Here is a 13,750-nt window from a genome sequence, read left to right as displayed (position 1 = left end):
TGAACCACAAAAATGTATAAACTTGATCAATCACCGAGGCGGCTGTGATCTAGAACCCTGCTATCATTAAAGCGCACACCCGACTTTCGATTCTTCCATTTCTTTCCCACAAAATATATCTATATATGTATTTTATTACTGATTTGTTTTTTGTTTTGTGTTTCTAAACATAAACTCTCTATTTTCCATAGTTATTATTAACAACAAAGCAAATTTTAACTCCACACAAGGCTGAGTAAGAAGAAGTAAACCGACAACCAAAATTGAAATTAAACCCAAGCTAAAGTCTATTTCGTATCTCTGCATGCCTCTCTACTTACCACCTCTTGCACGAGCTCTACCAATACCAATTTTATGATAATCGCTGACTATTCTATGTGCTTCACTAATCTAAATGTCCAATTAATCCGCCTAGCCTGCATCCTAGATAGTAGTGATCGGAGTTGCAGCTCCTGATTTGTGTATTCTCATGGTGCTCTGTTTTCTGCTTTTTTCTCCTGCCCAGAGTCTTCAATAAGGTGAAGAGTCGTAGTGCTCACATGAAAACCCATCGGGTCCAGGAACCGGAGCAATCTGCAAAACACCAGCAGCAGCAGCAACAGCACCATCAAGTCAATGTCTCGACAGGATCTGGACTGGACAGTGTCGCCTCGACTTCGACGATCGCATCGACGACATAGGATCGAGGCTGAAAGGACAACAACCTACAACTAGGACAAAAATCGATTGACAATCGCATTAAGCAAGCAGAAAGCATTGTTTACCACTGTTAGAATTTATGATTAGACGAATTTGAGTCTAAAAATCAATGTCACATGTACGTAGTAGTTAAAGGCATTTCTTCGCTAGGTCTATCCCTATCCTTAACTTTTCTGTCTCTCAGTCTTAGTCACTTTCAAACTATCTATCGTCTAAGTAGAAGACACTTCGACTCGCTTTAGAATGTAAGTCTAGCCAAGGATTGGTAAAAGTTCAAATTGAATTGTTATTGACTATTGTAGGCAAGTGCAATATCTATGTTGAAGTAATACGATATGTAAATGTATACCCAACCGTTTTTTATATACATAGTAGCCGTTTATTCTGCTCGACTCGACTGTAGGTGTAACTCTTTAACTATATATTGATAACTGTAGCTAAAGCTAAAGCGAAATCCCGATCTATGATAAATATTAGTGCATAACTTACTGTTAACTACAAGTTTTTTCTACTCCAAAAAAATACTCGTACATAGTTGCAACACACTACACTGATACTTTACTAGGGCGATAAATGTTTAGGTCTTAAGAGAATCTCTATATATATATACATATACATACTGGATACTGAATACTGGATATGATTACATGCCTAGGAGTACGATGTATGCGATATATGATTGTTGTTCTAGTTTTAAAGACGCAAGTCAGCAACTCAAAGTAGTTGAAGTTTTACTTAGATCGTACTTATATACCTACAAACCCAAACTAATGTACTATGGCTTAAAAACCTGAAGCCCAAGGAAAAAATCTAGTGAAATCAAGTGATATTGAGTGAGATCAAAATCGATTTTAGCTAAAACGTGAAACTAAATTCAACTCTAATACACACACACACACACATACAAAAAACACACGCACACATTGTAATTAAATAAAGTTGAGAAAAGTTTTAACTTTTAATGCAAAGATCTAGGCTGTAAGGACACCACTGTAAATAAGAGTATAGGAAACTAAACGATAAGGAAGGATAAGGATTTCTTTCAAATTTCTCCAAAACGCATAAAAGACATTATTCTATTGATAATTCTAGATCCCCCAACCCCAGTCCTCCCTCGAGTACACTGAACACGACAACACTAAAGAGGCGACTGCCTTTGACATAGACAGTGCAGTTTTATATAGGCATATAGGATATACATAGTAATTATATACAAGCATATATTAAATTAAATGGTACAACAGTAAATCTGCCAGTAATTTGAACAACAACAAGAATCACACGTTTTCCATTTGGACAGTGGGCTAATGTACTACAACAAATTGATCAATTGATTCAAAGTTTTGAGGCCAGTGCGCCGGGTGGTATATTATGTATTGACAATGGCGTAAATTAATCTAGTTTTAATCCAAAGCAAAGCAAGGCTAAAAACCAAAACCAAATTAAATATTCGTGTTTAGTCTAATGAGTCTTCTGACCCCCCAGGAAATCTGATAATGTTCCACTTTTGTCCCAGACAGATCCGGACAGATGTTTGGAAGTGAAAAACTAATAGCAATTCTTATGGTTGTATTTGCCAGTTATCGTACAATACTAAGCACTAAGGTGTCAGGTGCTGTAAATAGCCAATGGAAATCAGAGATTTACAACTCATCCCCATGCATTGAAGCCGGATAATAATGGCCATCTGGCTAGTCTTATTTTTGGCTTTGTCTCCACCCCACAGCGGCGCAATAACCATAACAATAGTCATAGGTTTAGTTGACAGGCAACACATGATTCTTTCATATTTTTCGGTGTTATATACAATAAGTGTAAGCAGATATACGGACATACATAGATACCAATACAGCTTCTGCAACTGCAACAGCAACCCACCACAAAGCACCTTCAGAAAGCCCTTGATGAGGTCCTTTCACAGTCGTTCCACGACTTTTTCAAAGACTTTCGCGTACAATAATCCCTACTCTTGTACTGCATGCACTCTTACGAAAGTAAAGCAGAAACCCAAGTCCACCTAAGACATAAATAAATATTTGTTGTGTGCATTTTCTCTACACGTCTCTACAGTCTCCAATCTACAGTCTTCCGTTTCCGCTTCCGTTTTCACTGAAATTTCACCGAACTATTCTGTTCCATTCTGTTCTATGCTCAAATGCCTTCAAGCGTAAGTCTTAAGTATTATTAAATAAAGTATCTACAAATGAGTGTTTATCCTTAAGTAAGTGTTCAAATTTAGGATTAAAGTTAGCTTAAGTTTAAATGTGTGTGCACTTTGTTGCTTTTCAAAAAAGTTTCCTAAAGACAAAGATATGATAAATGTGAAGCTAAATGTCTAGTCAAATGCAGTAGCTTTATCGCCTAATTTATTTGTATTTTACATTTTGTTTTAAGTTTCATTTACTGTGTCAACATGTTTATCGTTTACCAATTAAATGATTTCAACTGTTTCTTTTTTCATACGATCGCCTTGAGTTTTTATTTTCTGCTACACGACCGAACACAAGAACTAAGGGACAATCTGTGACATTGATTACGAATTCCATTAAGAGTTTTTATTTTTTAAACGATATTTCTTCGAGAGACATCTGCAGAACTCAGCTACAGCGGCTCTCCTCACTCACTTTATTCGAATACTCTGCGTTGTGATTGTTCATTAAGCGAATGTAAAGATAAACTGTATTTATGCAATACATATACGTACTTATACGAATATAGCCTGTACATAAACCAAATGGCAGCTCATGCTGCACCTGCTCCATCAAAATCAGAACTAATTCTAGCTCAAAAATCATCATTATATACATTTTGCATTCCAATTCAATGACATTTAATATATATTTGTGGATAGTTGCGTGAGTGGTTCACTTTCACTCGGCATCTGTTTGCAATATTTTGTAAATCGTACAGATACACATACTACCATAAATGACATACCGAAAGGGGTAAAACCGAATATTAATATTAGATGATGAAACAGAATTACTTCGACATACAATACAAACCTTTTGAAATTGAAAACGATTGATAATAGCTATTAGACATATCAATTTTATTTAAAACCGAATCGGGAGATCCATTCAAATATATATATTATATGTGCATGTTTGCATTCCTGTTTAGCCAGTAAGCCAGTATTTAAATCGAGATATCCAGAAGGACAGTGGAGAGCAAGCATTAGGGTGTAATCAACTCGTAAATGGGAATTACAGGATCTTCTGCCAGGCACCGCTTTTGAATCTTTGCTTTATAGGCGAAATCTCAGAGTATTCAGACTGACGAGTAATAAAACAATACGAAATAATGAGATTTTATTGTACTTTCAACGCATTCCACAAACACTCCTTTCGTTTCTGTGCCGAAATAGAAGAATCGAGTACGATCCGAATCCGAATCTGACCTATATATATGCTATGCATTGTGAGACAAACTTTACCGCTCAGTATTATCGAAGGGCCCGACACTGGAGTTTGGTGTAGGGATGTGGGGGTGTCGGGCGGATCGGCCCTGCTATGATTAAGTACCATATACAAAGAACTACCATTCACAAATTTACGATGTAAGTTTTAACTGTATTACGCAAAAGGAAAACCTTTTTATAAAGATGCAAACTGTTACTTTACGGCATTTAGTTAAGATGCTGTAACCTCTTGTTGAACGTAAATTGTACGTAGCATGTAAATCTATTTAACTCGCAATATGCAGACACATACACTCAAAAATATACCACATAATAAATATAAATGTATTTATATACAGTGCTAATATTAATATTCTGATATGAACGAATATTTTATGGTACATCTATATATGTACATAAATAAGAGTAAATGTAAACTTAAATGTTTTCATGGTTGTAAACTGATGATCAAAATAGATTTAAACAATTTTAAACGCTTTTATTTCGAACGCGGAATTACTTTGACTTTGCTTTACACTTTTTGGTACCTAATAATATTAAATTAAATAACAACGGCACGCAACTTGCATTTCTTTCAACGAAAACCGATAGCGATATGGATAATCTAATTTGTTTTAAGTCATTGATTGTTTTTAACTCACCCACGATCTCACAGACGATCTCACAAACGAGGAAGTGAAAACGAAATATTTTCTGAGAATAACTCACTTTGATAAAAAACAAAAAGAAATGATCAATGTAAACGATATTTGAAAACAAAAAAAAACAAAAAAAAAAAATCATGAATATTCCCTCCAAATAATTTTTAAAAAATTATGTATTTGCTATAGAAGTCAAATCTCTGATAACTGTAATGGAAGAAGACAGATCGGCGGGATATAGTCGGATGATAGAGATGGGGATGCTGTCTATAATGGAGGATTAATGTATTTAGCATGATGTTACCAGTTACATTTAACATAATTACAATTACAATGATTATTGTGTATTGCATGTGTATGTGAAATGTATGTAATTACCATGTAAACTCTAAAAAAAAACCAAAAAAAAAAATGAAAACGAGGAAATGGATAAGAAACTATGGCACACTTTTGCCATTTAATAGTAGTCAATTCTTCAAATGCATTAGTATAAGTGTGAAGACAGCAGCTTTCACGGCAGACCGCAGGATGCGGCGTATTAAGTGAATGATGATGATGATATATGGACACTATTTTCTAAACGTATTACAACAATAATTTATGAATTTGTTGGTAATTTTATACATATATATACACAGTTACTTTTGTTAGCTAGCAAAACGACAACGACAACTTAGGTAGCGCCGAGGTAGATAAACTTTATGAATGTTGTACCCAAACAGCCCACGCCCCGAACACCCGCGAGAGCACACTGTACAGGCACGAACCTCACGGCCGGACAGGCCCTCCAGATTTTGGAGGCCCGTCCCCATGGCCCGATTCCTACCAAGCTAGTTAGGTCCGCGTCCCTCACGTTTTCTCCTCATAAACACTCCTATTAAAACACACTCTTTTACACACACACACTACTCACTGATTAGAGTCTCTGTTGGATTTGTTGTACTCTGCCATTTTTGGTGTGATATTCTATTGGTTGTGGCGGTTCTTTTTAAGCCGTTTTACACATTGTTGCATTTCTACTAATCGTAACTGACCTAAACTGGGTCTACCCATGAGACAAAAAATTTAAAAATCAAGCTAAAAAGTATTAAGAAAAACGGAAAGCAAGAAATATATAACTTTTCAATTTCCAGTTGTTGTTTTAGTTATACATATATATTCGTAATGGGTTTTTTAATTCGTTTTTACTAACTATAACTGATTGCCGAACTTTGTTAACTATTTTAGTCCATACATACGTACATACATACTTTTAGGTTTAAGCACTTGTAATTTAATCGAACATGATTTGAGCAAATTTAATGAAAATGAACTAAACTTACAACACAAACGAAAATAAAGTGGTGGTCGTAACTAAACCGATGGTTGTTTTTTTCAAGTTTACAAAGATAAGTCTTTCACCGAATGATCAAGTGTTAGGTTTGCTACGATAAATGGGTTGATACGTATACTTAATGTAGTTTTTTTTTCTATATTACGTATACGCACCTTAATCCTTTTGTTGAAATGTTAGAAGTCAAAGCTAAAACCTTGTTAACGAGTACCCACGTACCTTGGTTGAAAAAAAGTCATATTTTTTGTGGCACCTATCAGCATCAAAATCCTGAGACAAAATATTTTTCAGATTTTTTGTCCACTTTGCTGACGGATCCCCTGAAAATGGGGTTTTCGCTATAGGGCCCACAGTGATGAGTATATCTTCCCCAATTCTCATTCGATTCTCAAGAGGAGTACCTTAAAAGATTTCTGGATCAATTTGCTACCATTCTGCATCAAAATCCTGAGACAAAATATTTTTTAGATTTTTTGTCCATTTTTCGTGATGGGATCCCTTGAAAATGGGGTTTTTTCCTATAGGGCCCACAGTGATGAGTATATCTTCCCCAATTCTCATCCGATTCTCAAGCGGAGTACCTTAAACGATTTCTGGATCGATTTGCCACCATTCTGCATCAAAATCCTGAGACAAAATATTTTTCAGATTTTTTGTCCATTTTTCGTGATGGGATCCCTTGAAAATGGGATTTTTTCCTATAGGGCCCACAGTGATGAGTATATCTTCCCCAATTCTCATCCGATTCTCAAGCGGAGTACCTTAAACGATTTCTGGATCAATTTGCCACCATTCTGCATCAAAATCCTGAGACAAAATATTTTTTAGATTTTTTGTCCATTTTTCGTGTTTGGATTCCTTAAAAACGAGGTTTTCCCTTATGGGTTGAAGGTTGTTGGCTAAACGGGAATAATTTGGAGTTGAAAAAATTGAAATCACCATCACCAAATTCAGATTGCATGAAATTTCTTAAAGTCATATCAGTAATATCTTATCTGCAGCGTTGCAGACTTTCGGGCAAAACTATAGCACCCTCATATAGGGTATGCAAACTAAGCCCTTTTAAGTTTAGCCTAGACAACAACCGAAAAGCTTTCAATAGAAGAATTCTTCTCATTTAGAAGCAGCTGCACTGCTCTCTCTCTGAGTTCTTCCTTCCTTTTGGCATTGTCCTTCCTCTCACCTTCTCTCAATCGCACCAACACACACACAGACCTAAACTGCCTTTTGTCATTGTCCTTTTTGCGTTTGCTTTTGCTTTCGCTTTCGCACTCGTTTATTTAGTTCAGTGTGTTCAGTTGCGATTCGGCTTCATATCCTGTCGTTGTCCTTTAGCGCTTGCCCAAGCCTTTTCAGTTTGAGGTTTTGAGTGCATTTGAGCGGCTGCAAATAAAAACAGAACTGTGTGTGCGCAAAAACAAACCATAAATATCTGTGGAATCAGTGGATGTGGTTTTGTGAAAATCGAATACATAATTTGGACAGTGCAGGATATAGAGCGTATATCCTTAAACCAACTACCGCATCTTAGCTAACCGGCTCGGAGCGTTTTAATTATTTGACTCTTCATCGGGGTTGTGCATCTGCACTGAACGGCTTCAAAATTAACTACTCAAAGTACCACCACAACGCTATGTCCCTTTCGGCCATAGCCAAGGTAAGCAAATCGAATGTGGGACGGAAGTGAATCCATGTGAATCCCAGCCAGGACGGGCAGCGTCATTGGCGCCCTGGCTGGCAGTTGGCAGTTGCCAAAAGTCCATTTCATTCCCGCAAAAATCACTCATACCCCGCGGCCAGCAGCAATCTGTGACTTCAGTCTTTAGTCTGGGCTTCACTCATACCCCTCCGGCTATATCTAAAATTCGATTGTGCGCAGAACAGTGAGCTTTCCTCCCTCGCGTACACACACACGGCAAAGTTTCCCTAACAGGGTTGTCGAACGACACACTTCCTGGGTGTACCGTGTTTCTGGTTTGTTGCGAAAGGACGAAATTTGGCACGGATGCGAATGCCTGACAACCCTGCGGCAGGCTTTTGACTCAAACTCCGAACACAGGACTCAACTTACAACCCCTAACAATAAAAAGCACACCCTCGGCAAAACTTGTGAGCCAATTTTCTCCGGCTTTTGAGCAGGGGTCTCCGGTGTCCTTGGCGCTGCCTTCGCGCTTCGCTCAGGACAACGACAACTTGATTAAGGTTAATGCCCCTAGCCGACCTTGGGGTGCGACACACATCGGGACTTCGGGACTCGGGATCTTTCGCGCCTCGGACCCATTCGGACCCCATGGTTCGGGCCTCACTTTCCCATGGGTTCATTGAACTTTCCGGGAACTTATTATGCTTTCCGTGTACACATGTGGCCGTTGTGGCCGATGAGGCCGATGATGCCTATGTGGGTGGCTCGATAGGCTCTGTTGGGTTGATTGGCCAAGTCAGGCCGGAACAGTCAGCCATATCCGTTGTGTGTATATCATTTTAGGGCTCGTCCTCGTCCTCGGTAGCGGCCATTGCCACTCCCCGCACCGCTTCCCTACCCTCTCCGCGACTCCACTGTTGCTCTGCAGCTGTTGTCGGGCGCTATTTTTGGTGCAAGTCGAACTTGACGCTGTGCTTTTTGTCGGCCGGCCCATCAGTCTTTCTCCAGCTCTGCTCCTGTCTGCACACCATGAATCATGTGGGTACAAACTATATACAATATGCCAAATATATATATATCTATTTATCGGAACCTAAGAAAATCTGTCTTATCTGTGAATGGGGCAAAGTGATAAGTGCGTAATTGAGAGTTCTAGTTTATCGCGCCACCAACAAACTAGAACTAAATGCAAATGATTAAACCAGTTTGACTAGCTGAGAATTTGAGAAAAATAGTATTTGCTTGTTAAGTGTGTTGTGTGTTATGCTGGGCAACTTGTTATCAGCCAGCGGGCAACCTGTTCTGAACTAATTATAATAAACAGATTTCGTAATAGAGCTTGTAGGCCGGGCCCGGCCATTTGGTCGACGGTTGTGGTTGTGTCAAAATGTCTACTAATCCGAATTCCTCTGTTTCCGATTCCTCCCCCGGCACACAGCCAATACTCTACTCGTATTGGCGAAGCTCGTGCTCCTGGCGCGTGCGCATTGCGATGAACCTCAAGGAGATACCCTACGACATCAAGCCGATCAGTCTGATCAAGTCGGGCGGCGAGCAGCACTGCAATGAGTATCGCGAGGTGAACCCCATGGAGCAGGTTCCGGCTTTACAGATTGGTGGGTATTGATTATCTTTAAAGACTTTGAAAAAAAACTCCTTTAATAAATATTTTTCTTAAATAGATGGCCACACCCTCATCGAATCGGTGGCCATTATGCACTACCTCGAGGAGACTCGTCCGCAGCGACCACTCCTGCCACAGGACGTCCACAAGCGGGCCAAGGTGCGCGAGATCGTGGAGATCATTTGCTCTGGCATCCAGCCGCTCCAGAACCTCATCGTTCTCATCCACGTGGGCGAGGAGAAGAAGAAGGAGTGGGCCCAGCACTGGATCACACGTGGCTTCCGGGCGGTGGAGAAGGCGTTGTCCACCTCGGCAGGAAAATACTGTGTGGGCGATGAGATCTCCATGGCTGATTGCTGCCTCGTACCACAGGTGTTCAATGCCAGAAGGTTAGAACGAAATATTTATTATTCAATTTTATTAAATAATTTTACTGTAATCTAGATTCCATGTCGACTTGCGCCCATATCCCATTATACTGCGCATCGACCGCGAACTGGAGAGCAATCCGGCGTTCCGAGCTGCCCACCCCTCGAATCAACCGGACTGTCCGCCGGAGCTGCCCAACAAATAGAATTTTCCGACGCCAACTGCAAAGCGCCGTAAAACGAAAAAGTGAATTGCAGTTCGACACCGAAGACACAGGACAAACTAAAACCTTAACTATGATCAGTGAGCAGGACGTGTGAAGGATTAGAAACGATGTGGAAGATTGAAAATATGGCAAAGCTGGCGAGGATTCCATTAAGCAGAAACAGTCGGATGTGATTTATAAAAATTGCTAACAGCATTTAAATATGCATAAATGCATAAAAATACTATCGATAGTATAACGAAATTCCATTCAAGAAATTCAAAATCTTAAACGCAAAATTCTCAAAAAAGGAACAAAAACTTTTGAATAATAAATTCTTCGAATTCCCTTAGTTTGTCATTGTGAACATGATCTAAAAGATGAACTCATATATATTAAATGTAACTTATTTTTATGCATTTTATTTAGGCTAACAAAAACATAACAAATTCAAGGAAAACTCATGACGAAAAGCAAAATTCAATTCAGGGATCTATGAACAAAAATTATTTAAAAACCAAATCGAGAGCACATGTGTGCGGTTGAAAACTATCGAAAATATACAAACCTATGTATAAGTACTTCATGTCAAAGTTGGGCAAATGCTAAACAAATCGTTCACAAAGTACAAAACGTCAGTCAACCAATAAGTAATATATACCAACCGACAAACTATACATTAAATCGAATAACTCATAAGTAATTTACAAAGAACTATCCAACCGATAAGGTGGATCACCTATTTAATGGTTCTAAATGTCGCAATGCCTCTTTGATACCACTCAAGAAAGTAACTAAAGTAATCAATTATTTCTCTCAAACTCAATGCACATAGACGAATGATATAAAGCCAACAAATTAAGTGCACCCTAATTTTAATAGCAACTTGATGTAAATTGAATCGTGAGGATTTGTTTCACAACCCTTGTACGAGTAGTTGTAAGCCTGCCATTGCCAAGACCATACTAACTGTCCTGTATGAAAGTACAATGCAAGAATCGGTTGCCGAAGCGAAGGACGAGTGCCGATAGTCACATCATACAAAGATATATACTATATAGACAGAGCTGCGCATTTTCGCATACGAAACCAAACGAAAACCAAATTGAACACGAAACCAACTTATATGCATAAATTCCGAAATATTGTAACAGTTCCATACATAATTAATAAATAAACTTCAAACTAAAAAATTAAATTTAATTTCATATAATTTATTTAGTAATTATATTAATATTATATTCGAAAATCAAACACAACAGACAGAAACCCTTTTGTACAGATTCTACATGACTTTTTTCGAAAAGTGTTGCCTGCTTTTGGGGGGATATTTGTAAAAGCTCCTATCGATAGTTCTTAAAGATAGGTATCTTCTCAAACCAGCTGGGCACTGAGATTAATTAAAATCAGGTGGTTTCCTAATTAGAAATGGCTGCAATCAGACAACTCGGTTCTAAGGCTCTTCAATTGCCACTAATTTGCAAGCATTCCGGACCTATCGTCCTTATTCGAAATGCCTCGAAAGATGCCACTAAGCCAATACTATATTCGTATTGGACCAGTTCATGTTCTTGGCGAGTTCGCATAGCTCTGGCATTGAAGGACATAAATTACGATATTAGAGCAACTTCCTTGCTTAAAAAGGACAGTGTTCATGTCTACAACCCGGATTTCTTGAAAGTAAATCCCATGCAAACGGTTCCAGCGTTATACATTGGTAAGTAATGGTATTACGCCTTTCCACAACCTATTAAAAAATCATTTAATGATAATAGATGGAAACACACTCTGCGATTCGGTGGCCATAATGCATTATCTCGAAGAAACTCGCCCCCAGAATGCATATTTGCCCAAAGATCCTGTCAAGAGAGCCAAAGTCCGGGAAATAGTGGAGCTCATTTGTTCAGCCATCCAGCCCCTGCAGAATCGATTGGTCCTGGAAACCATTGGAGAGGAGAAAAATATGGACTGGGCTCGTCACTGGATATCGCGAGGATTTAGGGGCCTGGAGAAGGTACTCGCCCAATCGTCGGGAAATTTCTGTGTGGGAGACGAGATTTCCATGGCAGATGTTTGCCTTGTACCCCAGGTCTTTAATGCCCTTCGGTACAAGACTGACATGAGCCCTTATCCAACGATTGTTAGATTGAATGAAGACCTCCTTAAACTGGAATCCTTTAAGGTTTCCCATCCGCACGTACAACCCGACTGCCCTCCAAAGCTTGCTAAGAAGGCTTAAGAAGTTTTATAATCACATTCTTATTGCATTTATAGTTAATAGTTTTAATGTTTATACCAAGAAGATATACATAATAAAGTACTCATATTTTAGCCCAAAACCAGTTAAGACCACAATATTGAATTATAATATAATTTTTATTAGTTTCGTCATTTTTATATAATCGTTCTTAAATGTGTAATGTGTAATTCACGTAATTCATTTATGTACCGTCCTAACTTTGCATTTCTAATTCTCCATCCTGGATGCGGATGCGGGTCTTTATAATGTATCTGTGTATGTACTTAGTATGCTTTTGTTGGCGTTCCTGTTTGGAGTGAGTCTGTGATGTTGGTGTCCTGGTGTCGGCATGTGAATATATGTAGTCAACAAATTTTACTATAATTACTATTACATACAGATGCGCCGGACGCATTACATAACATTACCATTACATTCGATATACATGCATGTTCTGTACTGTATCTAACATCGGTTCCGATCGATTGCCTACCTAGCTTAGCTTTCGTTTTACTTTTCGGCCTTTTGGCCCATTTACCATAAAGTTCTAGTCGCAATCTGCATCATTCTTGTTCGAGTATGATTCATTTTGGGTTATATAGCTATGTTTATATATATATTTATATATATATGTATGTTGAGAGGAGTAACTGTTTGCATACTTTTTGTTCGCAATTGTACAAGTTTTCTTATCGTTTCTTTAATTGCAAAAATTATGTTTTCGATTTGTTAAAACTTGAATGAGCTACTTTTAAAGAATCTTCTTGTAGGGATACTTTTTGATTTAATTCTTTTAATATTTCTCTAGACTATTTTCGGTATTTACTATCTTTCGGTTTTGTTTTTTGTTTACTTTCATTTTTCGTCAAATCTATGTTTTGTAAAATGATATTAGGAAATAAAAAAAAAACTACTTTATTCCATGGTTATGTGTGGATGATCATTTATTGCGATTTCAAATACTAAATGAATAATTCTATAAAATCTTTTGCATTGCTAGTTGATTCATTAAAAAACGTCAATTGATTATATTTTGTAAATCGATCATAACTAAATGTCGTTGATTTCATTTTGCTTTTAGTTCATATCATCATTTCATTCAATTAGGATTTCGCGATTCTCATTTACTGGGATTCATTTGCACTCAGAAAGGGATTTTGTTTTGCTAAAATTTTATTTAAATATTTTGCTATAAGTATAAGTAAAACTTGTTTCTCATCGCCATGTATTTCGTTCTCGTTATCGCTACTTAAACACATATTTTCCTACATTGCCCTGGCCTGGATTTCAGTCCAGAATGGCCGCAAATCGAATGATTCGCTTGGATTTTGGATTTGTTCGCTTTTCGGTTAACAGTTTTCGGTTGGAGCCCTCATGTGTTCGCACCTAGGTTAATATTACACTTGCTTGGCCTATTTAGGCGGCACTGTATTTACATACAATTAAATACTCTATATACGTTTTATCTGTTTACATTTTCCGACTTTATTTCTCATTTTGTCATTATTATTATCACAGTCAAATCATAAAAGATTTAGTACTTTTACTTTTGAATGAGTTTCCATGATGTTTGTTTT

At 37.9% G+C, this 13,750-nt stretch overlaps 3 protein-coding genes across 8 annotated transcripts in view; all 3 read left to right on the top strand.

The window, feature by feature from the left end:
- LOC108120297 (uncharacterized) overlaps window positions 1-6,119 on the top strand; it is a 33,214-nt gene extending 27,095 nt beyond the window's left edge. For 2 of the 4 annotated variants that reach the window (XM_070281156.1, XM_070281155.1), the window contains exon 12: window positions 506-6,119. In XM_070281156.1, the coding sequence (XP_070137257.1) occupies window positions 506-680 (175 nt within the window). In that variant the 3' untranslated portion in view covers window positions 681-6,119. The remainder of the gene's footprint in view (window positions 1-505) is intronic. The other 2 variants (XR_011443130.1, XM_070281157.1) reach the window with 2 other exon arrangements.
- A 1,286-nt stretch (window positions 6,120-7,405) lies between these two features.
- Window positions 7,406-11,132, top strand: LOC108120253 (probable maleylacetoacetate isomerase 2). Of its 3 annotated transcripts, none has more exons than XM_017233800.2 (4): window positions 7,406-7,751; window positions 9,175-9,352; window positions 9,419-9,749; window positions 9,805-11,132. In XM_017233800.2, exons 1-4 carry the CDS (start codon window positions 7,728-7,730, stop codon window positions 9,932-9,934), a joined length of 663 nt encoding a protein of 220 aa, XP_017089289.1. In that variant the 5' UTR covers window positions 7,406-7,727; the 3' UTR covers window positions 9,935-11,132. The 3 variants fall into 3 exon arrangements, with proteins under 3 accessions (XP_017089289.1, XP_017089290.1, XP_017089288.1); XM_017233801.3 differs by lacking the exon at window positions 7,406-7,751 and adding an exon at window positions 8,756-8,774; XM_017233799.3 differs by lacking the exon at window positions 7,406-7,751 and having other exon boundaries at window positions 9,071-9,352.
- Window positions 11,133-11,310: 178 nt separating this feature from the next.
- On the top strand, window positions 11,311-12,246 carry GstZ1 (Glutathione S transferase Z1). The gene is made up of 2 exons (XM_017233827.3): window positions 11,311-11,651; window positions 11,710-12,246. The coding sequence occupies exons 1-2, from the start codon at window positions 11,363-11,365 to the stop codon at window positions 12,171-12,173; spliced, it is 753 nt and encodes a 250-aa protein (XP_017089316.2). The 5' UTR covers window positions 11,311-11,362; the 3' UTR covers window positions 12,174-12,246.
- The last annotated feature ends 1,504 nt before the right edge of the window (window positions 12,247-13,750 follow it).

The sequence above is a fragment of the Drosophila bipectinata genome, chromosome 3R (assembly GCF_030179905.1).
Source record: "Drosophila bipectinata strain 14024-0381.07 chromosome 3R, DbipHiC1v2, whole genome shotgun sequence".
NCBI lineage: Eukaryota > Metazoa > Arthropoda > Insecta > Diptera > Drosophilidae > Drosophila > Drosophila bipectinata.
This window is presented reverse-complemented; position numbering and strand designations above follow the sequence as displayed.